The 26913-nt window shown below is 43.5% G+C and overlaps 1 protein-coding gene across 1 annotated transcript in view; it reads right to left on the bottom strand.

Moving 5' to 3' along the window:
- Window positions 1–725: 725 nt before the first annotated feature.
- LOC127007987 (dipeptidase 1-like) overlaps window positions 726–26913 on the bottom strand; it is a 112958-nt gene continuing 86770 nt past the window's right edge. Inside the window, exons 7-11 of the mRNA XM_050879532.1 lie at window positions 22307–22483; window positions 21534–21618; window positions 11247–11322; window positions 2289–2427; window positions 726–882 (exon numbers count right to left, since the gene is read on the bottom strand). Of these exons, the coding sequence (XP_050735489.1) occupies window positions 763–882; window positions 2289–2427; window positions 11247–11322; window positions 21534–21618; window positions 22307–22483 (597 nt within the window). The 3' untranslated portion in view covers window positions 726–762. The remainder of the gene's footprint in view (window positions 883–2288; window positions 2428–11246; window positions 11323–21533; window positions 21619–22306; window positions 22484–26913) is intronic.

The following is a 26913-nucleotide window of genomic DNA, read 5'->3' as shown; positions in this document are numbered from 1 at the left end:
CACTTCCCCTAATAGTGTTTTTCCTCATTTTCTTAAACACTTCCCTTCTTCATTCCCCAAAATCCCCTTCCTCCTTACTTAAACTAAACACTTCCCCATTACCTAAGCACATCTTCCCCATCCCCAAACACCTGCTCCCAATTATAAAAACACCTATTCCCCTATTAGCCAAACAATCCCTCACCTTCCTCCTTATCTAAACAACACTTTCCTATTATCTTACCCAAACATATCTTCTCCTTATCGAAATACCTCCTATCCCTTCCCCTTACCCAAATAACACCTCCCTTACCCAAACATTTCCTCCCCCCTTTCCCTTTACCCAAACAAGACGTTCCAATGATCTTACCTAAACACTCTTCCTCCTTATCGAAACACCTCCTACCCTTTCCTTCTTACCCAAATAACACCTCCGTTACCCAAACATCTCCCCCCTCATCCCCCTCCCCATCTCATTTACCTTAACAACACTTTCCTATTATCTTACCTAAACACCTCCTGCCCCTTCCCCTTACCCAAATAACACCTCCCTTACCCAAATATATTCCCCCTCCCTTCCCCATCCACTTTATCTTAAGAACACGTTCCAATTATCTTACCTAAACAACTCTTCCCCCATATCGAAACACCTCCTACCCTTTTCCCCTTACCCAAATAACACCTTATCTCTACCCAAGCACCTCTTCTCCCTCTCCTTACCCCTTCCCCATCCCCTTCCCCCTTCCCCAGCCGAAGTCGCGTTCCTTAGGCAATGGCGTTCTACTAGGAGTCATCTGGGTCCTTATTGAACTTGTAGCTGCAGGATGTGAGGCCTTCCAGCTGGTCGGGCGGCACCTCCTCCTCGTAGGGCGCCGCTTTCTGCTCCCTCATGTCCAGCCGCACCTGTCGGGGTCAAGGGTGAGGTCATGATAGGTGGGGTTAGTGAACGTCATGTTAGGTGAGGTCAGGGTTAGGTTAGGATGGGTTGGGTCTTGTTGGGTTAGGTTAGGTTAGGTTTGGTTAGGTTAGGTTTAGTTAGGTTAGGTTGGGTTGGATTTGTTTAGGTTTGGTTAGGTTAGGTTTGGTTAGGTTTGATTGGGTTAGGTTAGGTTAGGTCAAGTTAGGTTGGGCAAGTCGGGGATAGGATAACTCGTAAATATGGAAGTGAAGTCACATTATGTTAGGTCAGGTGAGGTCAGGTGAGATTAGATTAGGCTTGGTTTCGTTAGGTTAGGTTAGGTTAAGTTAGGTTGGGCAAGTCGGGGATGGGGTAGCTCGTAAATGGGGAGGTGAGGTCACATTACGTTAGGTCAGGTGAGATTAGATTAGGTTTGGTTAGGTTAGGCAAGTATGTGATGTGAGAGGTCACGTCTAGGGGGCTGAGATTGCGCTTGGTTAGGTCAAGTGTGGTCAGATTAGGTTTGGTTAGGTTATGTAAGGTCAGGTCAAGTGAGATATGGTAAGGTCAGATGGTCAGGTCAGGTGAGATATGGTAAGGTAAGGTTGTCAGGTGAAGAGAGGGATTGAGTTTTGTTTTGAGTATTTTATTTTACTCTCTCTCTCTCTCTCTCTCTCTCTCTCTCTCTCTCTCTCTCTCTCTCTCTCTCTCTCTCTCTCTCTCTCTCTCTCTCTCTCTCATATATTAAATTATTGTCATCTCATCTTTCACTCCCCCCTCACCCTTCCCTCTCCCTTCCCTCATTTAGCGTCTCCCTTCCGTCCCTCTCCTCCCTTTTCATTTCCTCTTGCCCTCCTCTTTTTCCGTCTCGCCTCTCTCCCCTCATTCCGGTGCATCCGATTAGTCTTTCCTCTTTCCTCCCCTCCTTTCCTCCCCTCCTTTCCTCCCCTCCTTTCCTCCCTTCCTTTCCTCACCTTTCCTCTCTCACTCATACGTTGCTCCTCTGTTGATGTGTAATATGTTTCTGGTTTCTTATAATTCTACTTCCTCCTCCTCTTTCTCCTCCTCCTCTTCCTCTTTCTCCTCCTCTTTCTCCTCCTCCTCCTCCTCCACCTACGTCTCCTTATTTTTCCTTCCATATTTTACTTTCTCTCTTCTCTCCCTTTCTCACCCTCTCCCCTAACCCTTTTTCCCTTCCCCTCTTCTACCCTCCATTCTTTCCCCTCTCCCATCCCTTCCTCTCCCTCTTCTCTCCCTTCCTCTCCTTTCTACACTCCCTTCCACTTTAACCCTTCCTTCCTCCTCCCATTTCCCTTTCCTCCTCCCTCTCTCCCCTCCCTCCCCTATACCTTTCCTTCCAACCCCCTTAATCACCTACCCTTCCCTCCCCTCTCTCCTCTCCCTTCCTCACCTTCTCCACGTCCCGCATCACCCTCAGGAGATTCTGCCCCGCCAGTAGCTTCAGATCCTCGATGCTCCAAGTGTCGTCCCGCAGGAGCTCCGCAAACAGGTGTGGGTAGCGCGACACGTCCTCCAGGCCCTTGGGTAACCTGCCGGGGTGGAAGAAGGAGGGCGTGAGAGGGTTAGAAGGGGTGTGTGTATGCTTAATGGGTCTGGGTTTAGAAAGGTGTGAATGGTTAATAAGACTGGGTTTGGTGTAGAGTGAAGAGGAAGGAGGGGATAGGAGAGGAGAGGAAAGGAAGATAATAGGATAGGAGTGTAGAAAGGGAAATGAATGGAAATGAAAGAGGAGTTAGTGGAAGAAGAAGTTAGGAGAGAAGAGAGAAAAGGAGCATAAGAGGAGAGTGATAGGCGAAGGAAAGACTGAAGAGTTAGAGGAAGGAGATGAAGGAGGTAGGGTTGAGGGTATAAGAAGGAGAGGAAGAGGAAGAAAAAGGAAAGAAAGAGGAAGAAAAAGGGAAACAAAGACGAAGAAAAGGAAGAAAAAGGAAAGAAAGAGGAAGAAAAAGGAAAGTAAGGGAGAAAAGGAAAGAAAGAGGAAGAAAAAGGAAAGAAAGAGAAAGAAAAATAAAGGAAAGAGGAAGAAAGAGGAGGAAAAAGGAAAAGAAAGAGGAAGATAAGGAAAGGACGAGGAAGAAAAAGAGGAAAGAAAAAGGAAGAAAAGGAAAGGAAAAGGAAAAAAAGTAACACCGTATAAAAAGGCAGAATGATGTGAAAGAAAGGAAGAGAAAGGAAGGGAAAACAAAGAAAGGAAAGAAAAGGGAAAGAAAGGAAAGGAACAGGAAGAAAAAGGGTGAAAGCGTAGAAATGGGAGGCAGAATGACGTGAAAGAAAGAAAGAGAAAGTAAAGGAAAACAAAGAAAAGAGGAAAGAAAAAGGAAAGAAAGGAAACGAATTGGAAAAAAAAGAGTTGACAATAAAATGAATCAAAGGAAGAAAAAAGGAATTAAAGAAAGAAGAGAGACAGACATACAGGAAATAATGAAGGGAAAACCGCAAGATGGAAAAGTGAAGGGAAGTGATGGGAAGGAAAAAAGGAAATTGCAACATACCAGTGAAGGGGAAATCCGTTTGGGGAAGGAAGGGGAGGAAGGGAAGAATGTAGGTCAAAGGGAAGGGACAGAGAAGGGGGAAGGGTGAAAGGAGGGGAAGGAAGGGGATGAGAGAGGGGGATTTCGTGTCATAGTGTGGCGACAGAGAAGGGGAGGAAGAGGGGAGTTGATGGGAGGAAGGGGAAGGGGACGAATTTGAGGTCGTGGAGTGGGAGATTGAGTAGGGGAGGAGGAGGAAGAGGAAGAGAAAGAGGAAGAGGAAGAGGAGGATAATAAAAGGTGAATAGGATAATGCGAGAAGATACGAAAGAAGGAAGAAAAAGAGAAGACAATGAAAATAAAAAAAATAAAAAGAAAACCAGCAAAAAGTGGAAGAAGGAGAAGAAGAAGAAGAAGAAGAAAAATAAGAAAAATAGAAGGAAAAGAAGAAAACTCAGAAGAATTAGAACAAAAAGAAAAAAGGAAAAGAAGAAGAAGAAGAAGTAGAAGAAAAAGAAGAAGAAGAAGCAAATAACCGATAACAAGGAGCAGGAGACAAAGAGGAAGGAAGATGAAGAGAAATAGGTGGCGATAATAGTGAAAGAGGGGGAGAAGAGGAAGCAGAAGGAAGAGAAGAAGATAACGAATGCAGAAGAGGAAGAATATGGGAGAAGAAGAAGGGGATGATGTAAAAGAAGATTAAAATGAGATGAAGAAGGAAAGAAAAGGGGAAAAAATATTAATAGTACATAAAGATAAGGAAGAGGGAACAAAGGAGGAGGAGGAGGAAGAAGAAGAAGAAGAGGAGGAAGAAGAGCAGGTGAGAGGTTCCCGTTGATTGGCCCGTAACACCTGCAGCTTCCCTCCCTTCCTTCCCCTCCCTTCCTCCTCCCTTCCTCTCCCTTCTGAGGCCAAACGAAGATGAACGCGAAGGTGACCTCGTTATCTAAGTGTCGATAAAGGGAGAGGGAAGGAAGGGCGTGGGAAGATGAACGAAGGACAAGGGAAGGGAAAGGAAGGGAGAGATTGGAAGGACATTGGAAGGGAAAGAAAGCTAAGGAAAAAGCGAAACATGGGGAAGAGAAGGAAGAGGAAAGAAAGGGAAGAGAGGAAGAGAGCAGAGAATGAACAGGGAAAGGGAAAAGAAAGGGAAGAGAAGGGAAAATAGGAAGAGAGCAGAGAAAAGATATTGGAAGGAAGAGAAAGGGAAGGGAAGAGAAGGAAAGGGAAGATAGAAGTAAGGGAAAGGGAAGGGAAGGGAAGGGAAGAGGAAGAAGAAAGAGAAGAGGAGAAGAGAAGAGAGAAAGAGAGGATAAAGGAAAAAGGAAAGGAGGGAGAAGAAAAATAGGAAGAGAGCAGAGAAAGAATATTGGAAGGAAGAGAAAGGGAAGGGAAGAGAAGGAAAGGGAAAGGAAAAGGAATATAGAAGTAGATATGTGAAAGGATTGGAAAAGTAGGAAAGGAAGTGGAAGGGAAGGAAAGGAAGAGAAGGAAAGGGGAGAGATAGGGCAGGAATGAGAGTATTAGGAAAGGGAAAGAAGGGGAGAAAAAATGGAAGAGAATTTTAGTTATACTCTTGCCTCTCTCCTCTCTCCTCCTTCCCTTTTTCTTCCTTTCTCTCCTACGTCCTCTCTTCCTTCCTTCCTTCCTCTCTCCCTCCTTACCTCCCTTACCTTCCTACCCCTCCTTCCCTCCCTCCCTTCGTACCTCCGATCTGAAACACGCCATTAAAAATTCACTTTCCACAAGACAGCTGTTCCCCAAGAGATAAGAGAGAGAGAGAGAGAGAGAGAGAGAGAGGAGAGGAGATAAAAGTCGTTGCACAGATAACCAGAGGGAGAGAAGGAGACAAGGTAGAGAGACTAGAGAAGGTGGGACAGGTAACAGACAGACAGACAGACGGACAGGTGGCGTGAAGGGAGGTATACTTGACAGGTGAGTGTGGGGGGGGAGGGGGGGGAGGACGCAGGTAAGAGGGCAAGGTTGTTCCTAATTATGATACGGTTCCGCGATATACTAAAAAAACAAACAAAAAAAAAAAAACATTATTTACCAAACGTCCCTCGTACTTGCTTCCTCTCCCGTCCCTTCCCTTTCCTTCCCTTTCTGTCCCTTCCCTTCTCTCCCTTTCCTTCGTTTCACCTCCCTCCCTCCCTCCCTCTTCTTTCTTTTCCTTCCGTTCACTTCCTTACATTTTTCCATCAACAGCTTTCCCACCTTTTCCCCTTTCTTTCTCTTCCCTTCTCTCCCTTTCCTTCGTTTCACCTCCCTCCCTTTCCTTTAAATTTTTCCTTCCTTTCCTTTTCCTTCCCTTCATTTTCCCATCAACACCTTTCCCATTTCCTCCCCTTTCTCTCCCTTTCCTTCTCTCTCTTTCCTTCCTTTCACCTCCCTCCCTTTTCTTTCACTTTTTCCTTCCTTTTCTTTTCCTTTCCTTCATTTTCCCATCAACACTTTTTCCACTTCCTCCCCTTTCTTTCCCTTCCCTTCTCTCCCTTTCCTGCCTTTCCCTTCCCTCCCATTTCCTGCATTTTTCCTTCCTTTCCTTTTCCTTCCTTTCACTTCCCCTTCATCTTCCCATCAACACCTAGTCTCCCTTCCCTATCCTCTTCTTCCTCACATCGCTTACAAGAGGAGGATAGTTTTGGAAGGAGAGTAGTGATAGGGTTGGGAGGGAGAGATGATAAGGGAGGAGAGAAGAGAGCGAAGGGGAAGAGAGGGAGGGAGAGAGAGAAGAAAGGAGGGAAGGGAGGGATGATAAGGGAAGAGAGAAGAGAGAGAAAGGGGGAAGAGAGGGAGAAGGAAAGAGAGAAGGGAGGAAAGGAAGAAAGAGGACTTGTATGTGTTCTGTCACCACCACCACCACCATCACCACCACCACCACCACCACCACCACCACCATCTCCCTCTCTTTCAGTCTCTTCAAGTCTCCCCCACAAACAACAACACAGCTTAACTTTCCCCCTTCCCCCCTCCCCTCCCTCACCTCTCCCTCCCCATTACCCTTTCCCCTTCTTTCTTTCCCTCTCTCCCTTTCTCCCCCCCCCCAAAAAAAAAAAAAGCTAGATAGACTTCCTGGTGTCGGCTTAAGCCTGAGGAGGAGGAGGAGGAGGAGGAGGAGGAGGAGGAGGAGAACCCTATGGTCGGGCCCCGGGTAGTCACTTGTTTGCTCTTTGGGAATAAAAATGGATGTAAAAATGAGTGAAAAAATACAGGGGTGAGGTGTGAAAGGTCTTGAGAAGGTAAATAAAGGGAAGGGGAAGGGAAAGATAAGGGGAGGAAAGGGAGGTGAAAGGAAAGGAAGGAAAAAGAAAGCAAGGGAAGGGAAAGGAAGGAAAGGAAAGGGATGTGAAAGGAAACGAAGCAAGGAGAAGGGAAAGGAAAGGGGACGAAAGGGATGTGAAAGGAAAGGAAGGAAAAATAAAGCAAGGGAAGGGAAAGGAAGGAAAGGAAAGGACGAAAGGATGAAAGGAAAGGAAGGAAAAATAAAGCAAGGGAAGGGAAAGGAAGGAAAGGAAGGGGATGAAAGAGGAAACGAAGCAAGGAGAAGGGAAAGGAAAGGAAAGGAAAGGGATGAAAGAGGGAAGGAAGCAAGGAGAAGGGAAAGGAAAGGAAAGGAAAGGGATGAAAGAGGGAAGGAAGCAAGGAGAAAGGAAAGGAAAGGAAAGGAAAGGGATGAAAGAGGGAAGGAAGCAAGGAGAAAGGAAAGGAAAGGGATGTAAAAGGAAAGGAAGTAAGGGAAAGACAAAGAAAGGCAAGGATAGGTAGACGAAAATATAGATAAACAAAGATAGAAATGGAAAGAAGAAGATAGTGAATAGAATATGATAGACAGGGGAGGAGAGTGAATAGAGGAAATAGACAGGATAGAAAAGAATACAAGGGACGAAGATAGACAGAAGATGAGGATGAAGAGAACGAAGATAGACATAGCAGAAGATAATGGAGTAGACAAAAATAAAAAATAAGAGTAGATAGCAAAAAAAGATGGAGAAAAAATTACCGTATAGAAGATGGACAGATGAAAATGAGTAGATGAAAAAAGAAGTAGGGATTGAATAAAGATAGGCAGGTGAAGAGAGGAAGGAAATGGAAGTATAGACAGTAGACAAGAGTAAACAGACGCAGGAATAGACAGGATGAGACAGGAATAAGACAGGAACAAACATAAGGCCTTTTACAAACCCGTGTCTAAAGGGAAATGTGTCTAACGAACCTGACTTTGAAGGTTTATGGAATCTACTCTTTGAAAGTACTACATATGTTCCTCCTCCTCCTCCTCCTCCTCCTCTTCCTCCTCCTCTTCCTCTTTTCTTTTGTTTATTTTCCCATACCTTCATTTTTTTTGTTTTCTCCTTCAGTCTTTTTCCTTTTTCCTTCTCTTCTTTCATTTCCTTTTTTTTCATTTCCTTCTCTTCCATTATATTCCTCTTTCTTCTAGTCTTTATGCAGCTTTTTTTTCTTCCTCCTCCTCCTCCTCTCCTTCCTCCTCTTTTTCTTCTTCTTCTTCATTACTTTTTTCTTAATTTTCTTTCCTCCCTTTTTCTTCTTTTTCTTCTTCTTCTTCTTTTTCTTCTTTCGTCCTCCTCCTCCTCCTCCTCCTCCTCCCCAGGGTCGTGATGGGGTGTAACTTACTCTTCCCTTCCCACGGCCTCTGTTTGTCCTCCTCGGCGCCTTCGGGGAGATATATTTACCTTCTCCCCTCTCCCTGTTACCTAAGTTTTCCTGTCGCCCTAGTTTCCCTTAGTCTCCCTCCTCCCCTCCTCAATTTCCTCCCCTTGTCCCCTCCTCCTCTCCCCCGTCTTCCTGTATCTCTCTCCCTCTCACTCGTTCTCTCTCTCTCTCACTTGTTCCTCCTCCTTCTTTCTCTTTCCTTTCCTTTCTATGTTAGTATTTTTCATTTCTCTTTTTCTTCGTTTCTCATTTTTCGTATTTGTTCAGTCACCCTTCTTCCTCCTCTTTCTTTCTCTCCCTTTCTCTTCCCTTCATTCTTTCCTATCTCGCTTTCTGTCTCTCCTTTTTGGTTCTCTTTCTCTCTCTCTCTCTTTTGTTTCTTCTCCTTTACTTTCATTTTTTTTCTTTTCTCTCTTAGCTTCTCTCCTTTCTCCTTCTCCTCTCATCTTCTTCCATTTCCTTCCATTCTCTTTTTCTTCATATTTTCTATTCTCCAAATCCTTTTTACTCTTTTCTCCCGCCTTCCTTTTCCTTTTAGAGTCCCCGCCCTTTTCCCTCTCTCTTTTTTAACCCTTTTTGCTCTATTTCAAGACACCTCTCCACCCGAAATTGACCTCCCTTTTGGCCACTCTTTACATGTGTCTATTATGGGAGCGGTGAGTAGCGGGCTTTTTTTTTTACACTTTTTGTTGCCCTTGAGCCGTCTCCTTTGCTGTAAAAAAAAAAAAAAATCAACCCTTTCTCCTCTCTTTTAAACCTTTCTCCTCACTTTTCCCCGGCTCTTCATTTCCTTCTACCTCTTCCGTTATTTTTCTCTTCTCTTTCTCCTCCTCTTCTTTTTCCCTTCAGTTACAAAGGAGTCCAGGAAGTGAGTTTTTAGCTGAGGTTGTCATTCCCATTCCTCCTTCTCCTCATGCCTCGCCTTTCTTTCCTTCTCCTTCTTTCCTTTCTTCTCTTTTTCTCCTTCCTTTTCCTCCTTGCCTCTTCGCCTCTCACCATCCATTCTTTCCCCCCATCACTCGTTATCTCCCTGCCTCTCCTCTCTTTCCTTCTCTTTCCTTCTTTTTTTCCTTTCTCCTCCTTCTCCCCATCCTTTCCCTCCTTGCCTCTTTGCCTTTCTCTCTTAATTCGTTCACCCCATCACTCATTTCCTCCCTGCTTCTCCTCTCTCCCTTTATCTCTTCCTCCCTCCTTTCCCTCCTTGTTTCCCGCCCTCTGTTTCTCCATCCCCATCCTATCACTCTTTCCCCCCTTTCCCCTCCATCCACCATTCACCCACCCCTTCCTTCCTTCCCCCTTTCCATCTCTCCTCCACATCACTCCTTCTCCTTCTCCCCTTCCTTCCTTCCCTCCCTGCTTCTCACCCTCTATTTCTCCATCTCATCACTCCTTTCCGCTTTCCCCTCCACCCACCGTTCACCCACACCGTTACTTGTGTCCTTCCTTCCTCCACCCTTTCCATTTCTCCTCCACATATCAACTTTTCCTTCTCCCCTTCCTTCCTTCCCTCCTTGCCTCACCCTTTCTCTCCACCCCATCACTCCTTCCCCCTTTCCCCTCCACCCAGCGTTCACCCACTCCGTTACTCTTCCCCTTCCTTCCTTCCTCTCCCCTTCCATGTCTCCACCACCTCATCACTCCTTTTCCTTCTCCCCTTCCTTCTTTTCCTCCTTCCCTCTCATCCTCTATTTCTCCATCCCACTTTTCCTTCTCCCCTTCCTTCTTTTCCTCCTTCCCTCTTACCCCCCATTTCCCCATCCCATTACTTTCCCTGCTTGTCTTTCACCCACAAAACCGAAGAAAAACAATGAAATACGGTTATGAATGGAAGGACTAGAGAAGTATATTATAAGACGAACACGCGCATACAACAATATAAATAATAGCAATAAGGGATGATTAGAAACAAGAATAACAATTGGCAGAAAACGTTATTAAGAAAAAGGAGGATTAGAGAAAGAAAGAAGCCGACGGAATTTTTGAGTGACAAGTGTAAGAAAAAAAAGAAGGGGGAGTAAGTAGTTTCTCAACCCCTTCCAAGTGGCCGCCAATCCCTCAGAGGAGGATCCGGTGATGCTTTGTAATTAAAACTTCTTTCTTTTCCCTTCTAACTCCTTCCTTTATCCCCTCCTCTTCTTCCTCCCCCTCCCCCTCCTCCTCCTGCTTCTGTAACTTGACCCCACTCCTCCTCCTCCTCCTCCTGGCCATCTCATCCCTCCTCTCCACGTCCTTTTCATTTCCTTCTTCCTCACTTTTCTTCCAAGAAGAGGGAAGTTTTGGAAGAGAAGTGAGGAGTAGAGGGAGGGAAGGAGGGAGGGAGAGGGAGAGGAGGATGGTAAGAAAGATATGGAAACAATGGCAGGTAGGAAGGGAGGAGAGGGAGGAAAGGAGAAGGGGAAGAAAGGGAGACAGCCAGGAAGGGAGGCAAGATATGGACAACGGTAGCCAGGTAGGAAGGGAGGGAAGGAGGGAGGGAAGAAAGAAGGGAGGTTGGGAGGAAAAAAGGGAGGTAGGGAGTGAAGGAGGCAGGGAAGAAGGGACTCAAGATATGGAAAACGGTAACTTGGTAGGGAGGGAGGGAAGGAGGGAGGGAAGAAAGAAGGGAGGCAGGGAAGGAGGAAAGGAGGTAGAGAAGAAGGGACTCAAGATATGGAAAACGGTAACTTGGTAGGGAGGGAGGGAAGGAGGGAGGGAAGAAAGAAGGGAGGCAGGGAAGGAGGAAACGAGATAGAGAAGAAGGGACTCAAGATATGAAAACCGGTAGCTAGGTAGGGAGGGATGAAGGGAGGGAGGGAAAGAAGGGAGGTAGGGAAGGAGGGAGGGAAAAAGGGACTCAATATATAGAAAACGGTAGCCAGGTAGGATGGGAAGGAGGTAGGGAGGGAAGGAGGTAGAAAAGAAGGGACTTAAGATATGGAAAACGGTAGCCAGGTAGGTAGGGAGGGAGGGAGGAAGGGAGGGAAGAAGGGAGACAACTGGGTCAGGCAGGTAGGTGTCAAAGGTAACAAAGAGGCGGACAGGTGAGAGGAAACTTACCTGAGAGTGATTAAAAATATAGAACTTATCTGACACCTGGTCGTTGATGGAGGAGGAACACGATCAGTCTCTCTACCTATCTATCCATCCATCTCTATATCTATCTATCTGTCTATCTATCTATCTATCTATCTATCTATCTATCTATCTGTCTATCTATGGCTTACTTGTTTACACCGTCGAAGTCTGCGCCGATTCCCACGTGTTCGACTCCCGCCACCTTCCTCACGTGGTTGATGTGGTCTGTGGAGATAGATAAATTTATTGATATAGATAGATAGATAGATAGATAGATAGATAGATAGATATACAGATACAGATATTTTTTTGTGTGTGTGTGAGAGAGAGAGAGAGAGAGAGAGAGAGAGAGAGAGAGAGAGAGAGAGAGTAGGGAGATTAACTAACCTTTACACATCATTAAAAATAAAATCCATTTCGAGATTAGTTATTTTCATCTATACAGAAATGATGAAAACCCAAAAAATGAACAGGGAATTACATGGTTTTAATCTTGATCATAAAGAGATTGACAGATAGATAGATAGATAGATAGATAGATAGAGATAGACAACGAGAAAGACAAACATTTATTTTTTTCATTTTAACACCACCCAGACTCACTCAAGACAAGATAAAGTTGCAAGATAGATAGAAAGACAGACAGACAGACAAAGAATAAGACAGAAACATCATATATTTTCATTTCAACATCACCGCACCTCACTCCAAAACAGATAGATAGATAGATAAATAGATAGGTAGATAGATAGATATGACGGGGGTAGAGAGAGAGATAGACAAAGAAGAAAACAAAAACATCATATATTTTTCAGACAAGATATAGATAAATAGATAGATAGATAGATAGATAGGCAGGTGTGTAAATAGAGAGATGAAATGACAGACAAGCAAACCGACAGACAGACAGACAGACGGGTAGAGAGACAGATAGACAAAGAAGAAAACAAAAACATCATATATTTTTCAGACAAGATATACTCCAAAACAGATAGATAGATAGATAGATAGATGGATAGATACGCAGGTGTGTAAATAGAGAGAGGAAATGACAGACAAAGAGACCAACAGCAACAGACAACCTATTCGCATATACTTCCCCCTCACTCCAACCCAACCCAACCCAACCTAACCTAACCTAACCTAACCTAACCTAACCCAACCCAACCCAACCCAGCGCCCTCTCAACAAGACTGTACACCCCCTTAGCATATCCCTTCGCCCTCACCTCGATTTGGATGCTAATATATTCATGAATCTTTGTATGCATATTAGTCGGGTCCTTAGCATTTAATATCCGCCACCTCCTTCCCCTTAGTCTCCCATCTGCCGCCTCACACACACCGCCACCCGGCCTATTAATATTCACTTCCCCTTCCTGCTGGTGTTGGCGAAGGGCTTGGAGGTGTCATTGTTTTTGCCTCGGTCTTGTCAGAGGTTGTCATTCTTTTCGTTTTCTTTCGTTTTTCGTGTTTTGTTTTGAGGGGAAATTAAGGAGTTTTTGAAGGGACGTTTAGTGATGATGGGGTATTTGTTTGCGAGGGTTATTTTGTTGTCTTTATTTGTGTAGGGAGTTGTTTTTGGGTAATTATTTTTTGTTAGCATTGAGGGAAAAATGTATGGAGTGGAGTTCAGTGACGGCGGGAACTTTGTCTGTAAGCTCTCGTTGTTTTTTTCTTGGTGAGTGTCTGTTTTTCCTTCGCTCTTGTCAGGGTTGTTATTCTTTTGTTTTGTTTGAGTGAAGAAGAAAAAGAACAAGAGTGTGAAATGGGGTTTTGGTAAAGGTGGGAATCTGGTTTGTAATGTTCCTTCCTTCCTTCCTTCCTTCCTTCCTTCCTTCCTCTCTCGCTTTCTGTCTCTCCCTCTTCGTTCTCTTTCTCTCCTCTTCTTTCTTCTCACCTGGTTACCTCTCTCCTGTCTTTCTTTTGGTTCTTCTCTTATACTTTTCTCTCTCAGCTTCTCTCCTTTCTCCTGTCGCTTTGTGTTGGTAATACTGATGTTTCTTAGTCAAGGTGAGTCTGAAAACGGCTTGTCGATATATTTGTTGTCTTTTTGTGTTGATAATAATGTTTGTTAGTCAAGGTGAATCTGAAAACGGCTTGTCGATATATTTACTTGGTGTGATTTTAAACATTTCTTACTTTGCTGGAATTTATCACATCTTTCTTTCTCTTGTTATTCTCCCTATCTGCAAAAGTTGCCCTCGTAAAGAGTTCAGGCGTGGCAAAAAGGATATAATTTACTCGTGTCAGATAGTAAAGTATATTTTGCTACGATAAAAACTTTCGTTGGTGTTACTGTGAAGCTCGAAGTGAGATTAAAGTATTGAGAGAATGTTAAATTGCTTCTTGTTTTGCTACTTTGGCTTATGATGTGTTTAGGGAGTGTAAAGTTTGAACGTGTATACAGTGAGATATAAATAGATACATACATACATACATACATACATACATACATACATAAAGTCATAGATAAATAAGATAGAGAGAGATAGACGCAGATGGATACTCAGAGAGAGAGAGAGAGAGAGAGAGAGAGAGAGAGAGAGAGAGAGAGAGAGAGAGAGAGAGAGAGAGAGAGAGAGAGAGAGAGAGAGAGAGAGAGAAGCACACAGACAGACAGACACATAGGTAAAGACAAAAATCACGAACATCCACACAAAAAAAACAAAAAAAAAAAACACCCACGCAACAGAAAGGAGTGAAAAGAAGAATCCGAACCCAAGTTGATTGACGGGCGGGTTAGAATTGACAAACAGCGGCCGGACAGACAATGCGAAAAAGAAAACGGATGTCACTTCTGCGATCCCGCCGCCCTTCGTTGAATTAAAGAAAACGGGTAGCGTGTTGTGAGCCTGTGAATCCTTTCCCCGAATGTATAAGTAAGGAAACGACTTGAATAGATGAATGAATGGCGCGTCAATAGGAAAGACTGTGAAAAAAAAAGAAAATATTTGTTGAGTTCTTTTAATCAATGAAAAGTGGAAAGAATGAAGGAATGAAAGATGGAAGGAAGAAAGAAAGGAAGGAGGAAAGGATAGAATAGATGAATGAATGGCGCGTCAATAGGAAAGCTTGTGAAAAAAAAAATATTTGTTGAGTTCTTTTTATTTAATCAGTGAAAAGTGGGAAGAATGTAGGAATGAAAGATGGAAGGAAGAAAGTAAGGAAGGAGGAAAGGAAAAAATAAGGAAGGAAGGAACGAATGAAATATTTGTTGAGTTCTTTAAATCAGTGAAAGGTGGAACGAATGTAGGAATGAAGGATGGAAGGAAGGAAGAAAGAAAGTAGGGAAGGAGGAAAGGAAGGAAGGAAGAAACGAATGCAAGAATGAGGAAATAATCAAAGGAAGAAATAAAGGAAAGAAGGAAACAATAGAGTATAAGATGAAAGAAAGAGAAATTGAATCGAGGAATACACGAATTGTTAAGTGAATGAATTAATAGAAAAAAATAATGAGAAAAAGAAATATAGAATAGAAGATGAAGTGAGTAAATAAAATAACTGAATGTACAAATTACTCTAAGAAAGAAAATGGGACTTGAATGACGCCCCAGAAGAAAACAAATCAACACACACACACACACACACACACACACACACACACACACACACACACACACACACACACACACACACACACACACACACACACACACACACACAGCGGGCTTCTTTTTATATTTTTCTTTGCGCCCTAGAACTGTCTCCTTATCTGTAACACACACACACACACACACACACACACACACACACACACACACTCCAGCATATTCTATCCGCTTCCTTCTTGTCAGTCGCTTTGTCGCGTGCATGCTTGGAAAGGTCAATCATTGAGCAGGTGTGTTCCTCCGTGCAGGTGTGTGGCGTTAGCTCGCACACCTGTTGTTATCTGTCGCAAGTGTGTCATGTGTCTTGTTCGTGTATTCTGTTTGGTTTATGCATTGATCTGTTTGTTCGTGTGTGTGTGTGTGGGGGGGGGGGGTGACGGTGTTGAACTGGTATGTTTGTTTCTGTTTTATTCTATTTATTTGTTTGTTTGTTTGTTTGTTTATCCGTGTCGACTCGTGTGTCTTTGTCTCTTCTTTCGATTCCTATATACGATTACCTTCCTTCCTTTCTCCTCTCTTTCATTTCTTTCCCTCTTTTTCCTTCCTTTCGTAATTCCTACCTTCGTTCCTCTATTTCCCTTCTCCTTATCCTTATCATGTCTCACTGTATATCTATCTATTTGTCTGTCTCACTCACTCTCCCTTCCTACTTCTTCTTTCCTCCTCACCCTCCCTCAGTCCCTCCTCTCCTTTGACAAACGCCGTAGGATGTCACACAATGCATATCCTTGATTCAGGGACTCACAAAAGCATCCTTCACTGCCTCGAGGATCCACGGCGGGGCTTCGAAGCGTCTCGCGGGGTAGGGGGGGGGGGGGGGCTCACTCCGAGACGCGCGTACCGAAGCGGGTCTCGAAAAAGTGATTCTCTGCCTGACTGTGAAATGCGAGCTTTTTATTCTCTTCGTTTCTTCGGTTTTTTGTCTTGTTTTTTCCTCTACTTCTTTTTTGCCCTATCTCTATCAGCATTTCTTCCGTGTTTTTTTCTTTCGTTTCCTCGGCTTTTCGTCCTCTACTTTCTTATTTACATTTTTATCATCATTTCTTTCGTATTTTTCTATTTTCTCTTTCGTTATTTTTTCTTTCGTTTCCTCGGCTTTTTGTCTCTTTTATCCTCTACTTTCTTATTTACATTCCTCTTCTTTCGTTACTTTGTCTATCGTTTCCTCGGTTTTTCTCTTTATTTTTCTGCTTCTTTCTTGCTTTCATCTTTATCAGCATCTCTTTCGTTTTCTTCTCTCCTGTTTTTTTTTCGATTGTCCATTTCTTCATCAATATATTCATTCATTTATTCATACATTCATTCATTTGCGTTTCCTTTCGGTTCTTGATCTTTTTTTCATTATTTCACTCACATTCATGACTTCACTTTCATTTTTAACCTTCCTTTTCGTTTTTTTTCTTTCTATCGCTAATTTATTGATTCATTCACTAGTTGAGTCATTAATTCTTTTCCTTTTTCATATCCTCTTTCATTTCTTCTCTTTGTCCTGTTTTCCTCTTTTTCTATGTTTTTTTTCTTTCGTTCTCTCTGTTCTTCTTTGTCTGTCTTTTCCTGCCTGCCTGTGTGTCTGTCTGTCTATCTCTTTGTCGTTTTATATCCAATCTATCTGTCGACCTTTTCATCTTTATTCCTCATTCTCTTTCTCTCATATTTCATCAATCTCCATCTATCAATGTGTCAATCTTTCTTTCATCTACCATTCTTACGTTCTCTGAGTCTTTATTCTCTCTCTCTCTCTCTCTCTCTCTCTCTCTCTCTCTCTCTCTCTCTATCAGCCGAATAAACACATAATCCTACCTCCTCTCCTCCCTCTCCCTCCTCTTCCCCTTCTACCTCTCTCTCCCTCTTTCCATATATAAACAAAAGAATATCAGTCACTTTATCTATAGAGCAGCGGACGCCTTTTTACGGGGTCCATTTATATATTGTTTTATTCTTTTCATCGGGACGCGAATTCTTCCCCCTTTGAAAAATACGCAACATACTATTCACGTGTTTTTACGGGACAACCAAAAGAGGAAAAACTGGATTATTTGTAGTGTGTGTGTGTGTGTGTGTGTGTGTGTGTGTGTGTGTGTGTTGGTTTTAACATAAGTCCCTTCCTTTGTAACTGTGTGTGTGTGTGTGTGTGTGTGTGTGTGTGTGTGTGTGTGTATGGAAAGGAGAGAGAGAGAGAGAGAGAGAGAGAGAGAGAGGATATGTATAATTCACTCATACTGTTCTCAAACACATCAAAGACACGAGAGAGAGAGAGAGAGAGAGAGAGAGGGGATATATGTATAAATTCACTCATACTCGTTCTCAAACACATCAAAGACACGAGAGAGAGAGAGAGAGAGAGAGAGAGAGAGAGAGAGAGAGAGAGAGAGAGCGCATTGCGTCATATTAAAAATTCAGAAAGAAATTAAATATGCTCCAGTTTTGCATCACACAGACACACACACACACACACACACACACACACACACACACACACACACACACACACACACACACACACACACACACACACACACACACACGGATGCGAATTCACTCGCTTTAGGATTTGAGTTTCACGCGAGTAAACTATTTTTACTTTTCGTTCTAAAAACTTCAAATTACTGCCTTTGCTTCCCCCTTCTCTCTCTCTCTCTCCCTCCCTTAATGCATTTTTTAGACCTTTTTCTTTCTCCTTTTAAAACTTGGTGATGGTTTATTTATAATGTTCCAAAATAAAGATTCTTGTTTTATTTTCTTCTCTGTTGCCTTTTCATCTACTTCTCTTTTTTCTCATACTTATCATCATCACCATCATCAGTATTATTATTATTATTATTATTATTATTATTATTATTATTATTATTATTATTATTATTATTATTATTATTTTTATCATCATCACCATCTTCATTTTCTTCTTGCTCTTCCACTTCCTCCTTATCATCATCATCATCATCATCATCATCATCATCATCATCCCCTCCGCCCCCCCTTAGTCACTGTTCACCCGGGGCATCACTCACACACCTGCCTTCCCAGCCCCGCCAGGTACGCCCCGTGATGCAGCCTCCGCCCCATTAACGCTATTTCCCTGCCGCCTCTCCTGCCTCACCACAGGCGCCCTTAAAAACTATTAATGCCCCTGCTGCGCCTACTTCCTGCCTGCTGACTCTGTATCTGCTTATGCACTTGTTTTCTCTGTTTCTCTGTCTCTTTGGCCGTCTCTCTCTCTCTCTCTCTCTCTCTCTCTCTCATAACCCCCCCCTCCTCCTCCTGCTCCTCCTGTATAAACAAAGTCCCAGGTGTGTCGTGAGGGGAATCGAAATTGGGCCTTGAGGTTAATTTGGATCACCTTTGAGAGACGCTCGGCTCTTAATGCGCTTATCCTCCGGCGGGGGGGAGACGGGGAGGAAGGAGGAGGGGAGAGAGAGGGAGGGAGGGAGGGTGGGAAACTGATAGAGGGAGAGAGGGAGGGAGAGTGAGTGCATTAGGGAATGAGGGAGGAAGGGAGTGTTGAGTGAGCGAGCAACAGAGAGAGAGAGAGAGAGAGAGAGAGAGAGAGAGAGAGAGAGAGAGAGAGAGAGAGAGAGAGAGAGAGAGAGAGAGACCTTGAAGACATACAGAGCAGGAAAAAAAAAATATATATAAATGGTTGTGATTAAAAAGGTCAGAGGAAAAGTATATAATTTCTTTCCTGAATAGTTTATCTTCTCATTAATGCATTAAGTGTGTGGGTTGCGGTTATTTTTTTTCACTTTTATTTCACTAGTTAATAATTTATCATTACGCGGTGTGATTAATTTTTCTTTCCCGGCATTTTGTTCCGTCCGTTAGCAGCGCGAGGTAAATCATTTTCGTTACATAAATAATACTAATTCTTTTCTTTCATGTTATTTAATTCTGCATATTCATAAGTCCACACTAACTCAATGGCCTAAATTACTTTGTGTTTCAGTTTCGGGTTCTATTGTTTCTTTGTATGTCTAAATAAAAAAAAATAAAAAACTGGACTCGTTTACATTGTCTCAAGCATCACAATTTTTCAAGGTTTCTTTTTATAATTTATTTACGCATTTAAGTCACTTCCGGGAATTAGTTTTATTTTTTTCGTGATGAGATTGTCTTCAGTTTCTCTTGTCTTTCAGTGTTTTCTGTTTCTTTTGGTTAATACATTTTTCATTTTCTTTTGTCATGCTTTCCTCTGTTTCTTTTTGTAATACTATGTCGTTTATCTCGTTTATTATAATCTTTTGCTTCCCTTGTTTAATATGTCTTCATTTTCTCTTATTTGTCCTCATTTTCTCACGTTTTCCTTCGATATATGTTTAATCCATCTCGTTAGTCTTCAGTTTATATTCTCTCTCTTGTTTACTTGATAATTAATTCATCTTCTTTGTCATTCTCTTTTCTTATTTGTTGGTGTAACTTTTCTTCCTTCGCCTGTTGTGTGTAAATAATTAGCTTCTCTTAACTTCCTTTTAGTTCCTATTATTTTCATATTGAAGGAAATTGTATCCACGGAAAGTTATCCAAATTCTTTTAATCTTATACTTTATAATCATGTCTCAAAAAAGTTATGCTGTGTCTCCTATTATGAACGTGTGTGTAGCCTTGAGAGAGAGAGAGAGAGAGAGAGAGAGAGAGAGAGAGAGAGAGAGAGAGAGAAGGTTATGCAGAATTAAGCATGTTTACGGTAGAGACAAGGAAGGATAATATCTCTCTCTCTCTCTCTCTCTCTCTCTCTCTTCGTCGTTTATTCGTGTCTATGTGTTTGTTTTACGCCTTGTTTAACGTCTTTCAATTCTCTCTCTCTCTCTCTCTCTCTCTCTCTCTCTCTCTCGCACTTGAAACTCTCTTATGGCGACGAAGAGGAAAGTTTCACCGCTATTCTGCCTTTTTATTGAACTGGAGTGGAGTGCAAGTGGAGGCAAGAGGCGCTGAGTGGCGTGGAGTGGGCTTGCTGGGGTAGGTGAGTGGAAGGAGTGGTAGGGAGATCGAAGGTGTGAGATGAGAGGGCTTGGCTGGGTAGGAGTGGTGGGGAGGGAATGGGAGTGTGAGAGGAGTAGTGTGGAGACTGGGAGTGATGGTGTAGGTGGCGAAGGGAGAGAGAAGGAGTGGATGGTGAGGCGTATTAGGAACATAAAAAAGTGGATAGACGGAATGTAGTTTGAGAGGGAGTGGATGAGGAGTGGAGACTAGGAGTGGTGGAGTATGTAATAAAAGTAGACAGGGAGTGAGTGATAAGAAGTAAGGAGGCTTGGATGAGGGTAAGGAGTAAGAAAAGGAGAGGGAGTAGATAGTTTCAAGATCGTGCTATTTAAATGTGATGACTCATTTCCGTAGACTTTTTAACCAAGTGTGTGAGGCCCCATTCTCGTACACCTCCGCCTCTCACAACATACATTTCCAAGACCCACGAAAGAGATTAGCCGGGTTCTTACTAGTGCCTTTCCTTATTCATAGTTCAGAAGCCTTGTCAAACTATTACTAGGCTCATAAAACTACGCATGGAAATAGTAAACACAACCTCTACGAAACTGAAGACAAATAAAGCATTAAAAAAAAACTATTTTCTCGGAGGTGATATAATGCGTAAATAAATTATAAAAAGGAACCTTGAATAATTATGATGCTTGAGACAATATAAACATCTTATCGAAATGTGGGTGGTAAGTTTAAGTCTCGAAATGTTTGGAAATACGGGCCGGAATATCAAGCAGCCAAGGTCCTTTTAAATGTCATAACTCGCCGCTATAGACCTCTTAAAACGAGTGCACGAATTTCAAGGAGTCGAACATTTTAAACACTCATTTTTTTCTTCTTCCGTTGCAGATATAAATAATTTCTTACGTGTACCTTTTAAAAGAAGTATATATCACATGGTCAAACGGCTTTTTTCGGTGTAATAATTTAGTTTCCCAGCATTTTATAAACAAGAGTGTGAAATTCCCTAACTCAAACACCTTTTTAAATATAATGACACTTCTGTAGGCTTTTAAACTAGTGTGTAAGTTTAAAATAGCCAAGGGCCTTTATTTTTTTTCTCACCATTTCCTTCCTCCGTTTCAGGTACTGTTGGGGTCTTTGGGCAGAAGTTCCTAATTAGCAAAGTGTGCGAGCGTAATTAGCAAGTGTGTGCGTGCGTGCGTGTAAAGGTGAGTAACATAAGTGGAGGGTATTAGCTCTTGCGTAACTGTCCTGCCCTTCGCTTCCTTAATAATTCTCTGTGACATCTCCTCCCCATGACCGCCTGCAATTCTGCCTCTCTGTACCTCTCTGCACGTATCTCCATCCATCTGTCTGTCTGTATTTCAAGATTGCTATGTATTTCAGGTTAAGCTAAGAGGTAGATGGAAAGTTAGAGATAGATACATAGGTCGATAGACAGTTCTGAGGGTCACCTGAGATACATAGATAGAGAGACAGGAAGTGAAAGTAAGATAGACAGATGCAGAGATAGAGACAATTAGAGAGACATCAGGTGTATCAGCCGTGATCATGGTCCGAGGGTCACCTGGGCGGAAGATTGTTACCTGGCTACCTGGACTCAAACAGGAGGGACGTGCCGGTTCATTACAAGGGATAACACCTGCTTGCGTATTCAGAGAGAGAGAGAGAGAGAGAGAGAGAGAGAGAGAGAGAGAGAGAGAGAGAGAGAGAGAGAGAGAGAGAGAGAGAGAGAGAATAAGGTACAGAAAGAGTGTAAATGGGAAAGAAAGAAAATTAACAAAACAACAGGAAGAAAAAGAGAGAGAGAGAGAGAGAGAGAGAGAGAGAGAGAGAGAGAGAGAGAGAGAGAGAGAGAGAGAGAGAGAGAGAGAGAGAGATGCTGTACACTCACCCACGACATCCTTGACCGAGGCTTGTTGGCTGCATGTGAGGAAGTGTGTGTAGAAGCTGACCATCACGACTCCTCCATTCACGGCCTGTTAGCGGGGACACAGAGACGGAGAGAACATAAGTTGACCCTACATTTATAAACCTCGATCATGTCTCCACCCTTCGCCTTTCTAGAGAATGAATCATCTTAGTCATCCTCCATCCATTCTATAGTCAAGATGAGGGTCCTGATCCGACTCAATTACTCTACCGATCTTAGCGTTAGTTAGTTCCTGAAGTAGCTGAAGGAGAATAGTAAAGATGGTAAATAGAGTTAGTTAGTGTCTGCAGTGGCTTAGAGAGATTGGTGGAGATGGTTAGAGTTAGTTAATTCCTGAAGTAGCTCAAGGATAATGGTGGAGATGGTAAATAGAGTTAGTTAGCTCCAGCAGTGGCTCAAGGAGACTGGTGAAGTAGGTTAGAGGGCTCAAATATACTGCTGGAGATCGTAAATATAGTTAGTTCTTGGAATGGCTTAAGAAAACTGGTGTAGCTGATATAAATAAAAAAGTGAAAGGAGGAAAAGAAGATATAGAAGAGGAAGAAAGAGCATAGCAATAGAAAATAATAGGAAAGAAGAAGATCGAGAAGAAGAAAGCAAATAGAAATAAAACGGAAAGGAAAGAGGAAGAAGAAAAATATAAAAAAAGAAGAAAGGGAAAGAAGAAAGCCGCCAGCAACTAACCACATTCAATCCCTCCTCCCCCCCTCCCCCTCCCCCTCCCCCCCACTCACCACGCGCTGCAGGATGTCGTCGGGCACGTTCCTGGGGTTCCTGCAGATGGCGTACACGGAGGAGTGGCTGAAGATGACGGGTGCGCGGGACACCTCCAGCGCCTCCCGCATGGTGGCCTGCGACACGTGGGACAGGTCCACCAGCAGCCCCAGGCGGTTCATCTCCCGCACCACCGTCTGCAGGGGAGGAGGAGGAGGAGGAGGAGATGAGGTGGTGGAGATGAGTGGAGGAAGGGAAGGAGGATCGTTTTGATACATACGGGAGGATACAAGAGGATAATAGGTAGTCTAGGATCGAGGAGTCTATAGGAAGAGGAAGATATGGAGGAAGAAGAGGTGAAGGATGAAGATGAAGAATTTGAGGATGAGGAAAAGGTGAAGGATAAATTGAAAGAAGTGGAGGAGGAGGAAGAAGTGGAGGCTAAGGAGGAGGAAGAAGAGGTGGAAGAAGAAGAGATATGGAGAAGAGATCTGAAGGATGAAGATGAAGAATTTGAGGATGAAGAAAAGGTGAAGGATAAATTGGAAGAAGTGGAGGAAGAGGAAGAAGTGGAGGCTAAGGAGGAGGAAGAAGAGGTGGAATATAACGAGGAAGATGTGGAGGATCTAGAGTAGATAACAGGTTGTGGAAGAGAAAAAGGTTGATATTGAAAGCGAAAAGGAGGAAGAGGAAATGAACAAGGATAATTTGGAAGAAGTGGAGGAGGAGAGGAAGAAGTGGAGGCTAAGGAGGAGGAAGAAGAGATGGGAGAAAACGAGGAAGATGTGGAGGATCAAGAGTAACAGGTTGAGGAAGAGAAAAAAGGTTGATATTGAAAGGGAAAAGGAAGAGAAGGAAAAGAAGAGCAAGGAAGAGAAGTAATACAGGATAATTCTATAAACACCCGACAAATGGCGTGATGGAAAGACGAATGGCCCAGAATACAGACAAACAGGAAGCCGGGCAGAGTGATGGATAGACCCCAGACGAGTACAGCACAACCCCACAGAAAGACAGACAGACAAAACAAATAGACCCAGGAATAGACAGACTGCCAACCCAATCCAACGTGTGAAACTCAACCCAACCTCGGAATACAACCTCTGGAACTTAACCTCGGCAACACAAACTCGGCAATCCAATCTCGGCAACACAACCTCGCTAATACAACCTCAGTAACATAACCTCACCAGTTTAACCTCAGCAACACAACCTCGGGAACACAACCTCGCCTACCCAACATCGCCAAGACAACTTCGGCAACCCAACATCGCAAATCCAGCCTCGCTAACCCAACATCGCAAACACAACCTGACCAACCCAACCTCGGCAACACAGCCTCGCCCACCCACCTCACCAACCCAACCTCGGCAACACAACCTCGCCAACCTAACCTCGGCAACACAACCTCGTCAACCCAACATCGCAAACCCAACCTCACCAACCCAACCTCGGCAAGACGTGTTGAATATTAAGCATCTAATTACTCATCCACACCACTGCCTAGGTTTGGGGAGGGGGGGGGGAGGGGAGGTCAATAGCAGGATGTTGCATTAGTACGGTTTCATAGACGGATATAAATGGAAAAGGGAAGATGGAAGGAGGAGGAGGACAAGGAGGAGGAGGAGGAGGAGGAGGAGGAAGGGAAAGTAACCTGTAATTGACTTCCTGGTGCTGGAGAAGGAGAGAGAGAGAGAGAGAGAGAGAGAGAGAGAGAGAGAGAGAGAGAGAGAGAGAGAGAGAGAGAGAGAGAGAGAGAGAGAGAGAGAGAGAGAGAAGCAAGAGAAGCTGAAGGAGAACAAAATGGGAAGAAGGTTATGTCAGAAGAAGGAAGAGGAGGAAAGAAGGAGGAAGAGGAGAAGAGAAAATATACCCGCAATTTATTTCCTGGTACTGGATAAGGAGAGAGAGAGAGAGAGAGAGAGAGAGAGAGAGAGAGAGAGAGAGAGAGAGAGAGAGAGAGAGAAGACTAGCTGGAGGAGGAATCTAAGGGAGGGAGGTTATGTAAGAGGAAGGAGGAGGAGAAAGAGGAAGAGGAAGAGGAACAGTGTAAGTTTCTAAGACATCCACATAACTGGACGCTGAGGGAGAAGGAAGATTGAAGATAGAAGATAAGGAGAAGAAGCAATATGGACTGAAGGAGGAGGAGGAGGAGGAGGAGGAGGAGGAGGAGGAGGAGGAGGAGGAGGAGGAGGAGGAGGAGGAGGAGGAGGAGGTTCTGAAGGCTTTCGTCTCTGGTCCTTTCGTAAATGGACACCAAAAGGGAACTGAGATGAAAGATAAACAGTAGCAGGAATATGAGAAGGAGGAGGAGGAGGAGGAAGAGGAAGAGGAAGAAGAAGAGGAAGAGGAGGAGGAAGAGGAGGAGGAGGAGCAATAGGATTAGGAGACAACACATAGAAGAGAAAAAGATGAAGCTGGATTAGTAAAAGGAGGATAAGGAAGGGAAGCAGGAGAAGGAGGAGGAGGAGCAGAAGAAGGAGACAGCACAGGGAAGAGAGAAAAAGAAACATGATAAAGAATGAGGAAGAAAATGGAGGGAAGGAAGCATGAGGAGGAGGATGAGAGGATCAGTAAAAGGAGGAGGAGGAGGAGGAGGAGGAGGGGACAGCACAGGGAAGAGAAAAAGAAACAGATGATAAAGAATGAGGAAGAAAATGGAGGGAAGGAAGCATGAGAAGGAGGATAAAAGGATCAGTAAGAGGAGGAGGAGGAGGAGGAGGAGCAGAAGAAGGAGAAGACAGCACAGGAAAGAGAAAAAGATACATATGATACAGAATGAGGAAGAAAATGGAGGGAAGGAAGCATGAGAAGGAGTATAAAAGGATCAGTAAGAGGAGGAGGAGGAGGAGGAGGGGACAGCACAGGGAAGAGAAAAAGAAACATGATAAAGAATGAGGAAGAAAATGGAGGGAAGGAAGGATGAGGAGGAGGAGGAGGAGGAGGAGGAGGAGGAGGAGGAGGAGAGTTCAGTGAGACATTATATTCTCACTGACAGCCTTGTTCCCATAGCGACGTCCGAGGTCACCCCCTTGGAGATCAATCTGATACCTCCCCGCTGCCTCACCTGTCCATCCCTCCAGGTGACCCGAGCCTTACCTGAGCACCCGTGACCTCTCCCACCTTCACCATCATCACTATCATCGTTCCTATTGTCATTACCTGATGTTTTTATCCTCATTACCTCATTATTATCATCACTCGCATCTACATCCTCATCCTCATCGTCATTTCGCTTACCTTTATCTCTGTATCACTATCGTCATCATCTTCATTATCTTCACCTGTTTACCTGCCTTCAACACACCTTCTACTCCCCTTCCACTCCTCTCAGTACCTAAACCTCATCTAGGAAGCCATTACTTTCATCATCACCATCACCATCATCATCATCATCATCATCATCATCATTATCTTCACCTGGTTACCTGTCTTCAACACCTCTTCCACTCCCCTTCTACTCCTCTCACTACCTAAACCTCATCAGGGAAGCCATTTCTCTCACCATCATCACCATCATCATCATCATCATCATCCATTGTGAAGTGAAGCAGCAAAAAGCGTAGGAAGAGTGATTAGTGTGCGTTTCAGCGGTGAAGAGGGGGGTGGGGGGGCGAAGGGGGCGGAAGGGAGGGGGGCTTGAGGCGTGCGTGTTCTGGCAGCATGGTAATGAAGTGTGTGTGTGTGTGTGTGTGTGTGTGTGTGTGTGTGTGTGTGTGTGTGTGTGTGTGTGTCGCCTCCAGCAGCCTCCATGGAATATGTAATTACGTTTGAGTGTGTTCATATCATTATCATTATTAGTATCATATGTAGTAGAAGCAGTAACAGTAGTAGTAGTAATAGTAGTAGTAGTAGTAGTCGTAGTAGTAGCTATTGTTCTCTTATGTTGTAGTTAATGTAGTTCTTACTTTAATCATTGTAATATTCTCCCTGCAACATTTTCACTTGTTATTTTATCAAGTCTTCATTCTTGGCTATTATTTTTCCCTTCTACACATTTTCCAAAGTTATTTTCTCCCTTCTATATTTTCACTTGTCTTTTTTTCCCTTCTACACTTCTCCATGTTATTTTCTCTATATATATACATTCTGCCCTTGATATATGCTCACTTCTACATGTCATTTTTATTGCATTCTACACTCTATGTCAATCATTTTCCCCTTCTACACATTTTTCCCTTATATTCCTCCTCCTCCATTCTGGGTCATGTTACTTTTTCGCTTCTACACACCACGTTGTTTTCCCCCTCTTCTCCTGCGCCCATGTTTTTCTCCCATTATTCCTCGCTCTCACGCCGCCACGACAGACTAATTAGAACAGCGGCGCCCGTAAGACCTATATTTGAAGACGTATAAAAGGAAGGAACAATGGGCCGCGTAAAACGGGTTAAAAAGGGTCTATTATTAAACTGAGCGTTGGCGTTTAGCGGCTGTTATGGGAGGAAAGGATTATGGCTTCTATTGTTATCCGAAGAGTGATTTTTTAATGGGGGTCTTAGATGGGGGTGCAATTTGGCGGGTTGTTGTGTGAAGGGGACTTACTGTTTTCAAGAGTTTACTCGATTTTTTCCAGGTAAAGTGTATGGAGTTTTTAGAGATAAGATCATGAGATTTTTATGGGGTTAAT

This window comes from Eriocheir sinensis, chromosome 36, assembly GCF_024679095.1.
Source record: "Eriocheir sinensis breed Jianghai 21 chromosome 36, ASM2467909v1, whole genome shotgun sequence".
NCBI lineage: Eukaryota > Metazoa > Arthropoda > Malacostraca > Decapoda > Varunidae > Eriocheir > Eriocheir sinensis.
The sequence above is the reverse complement of the archived record's forward strand: the minus strand, read 5'-3'. Positions and strand labels throughout refer to the sequence as shown.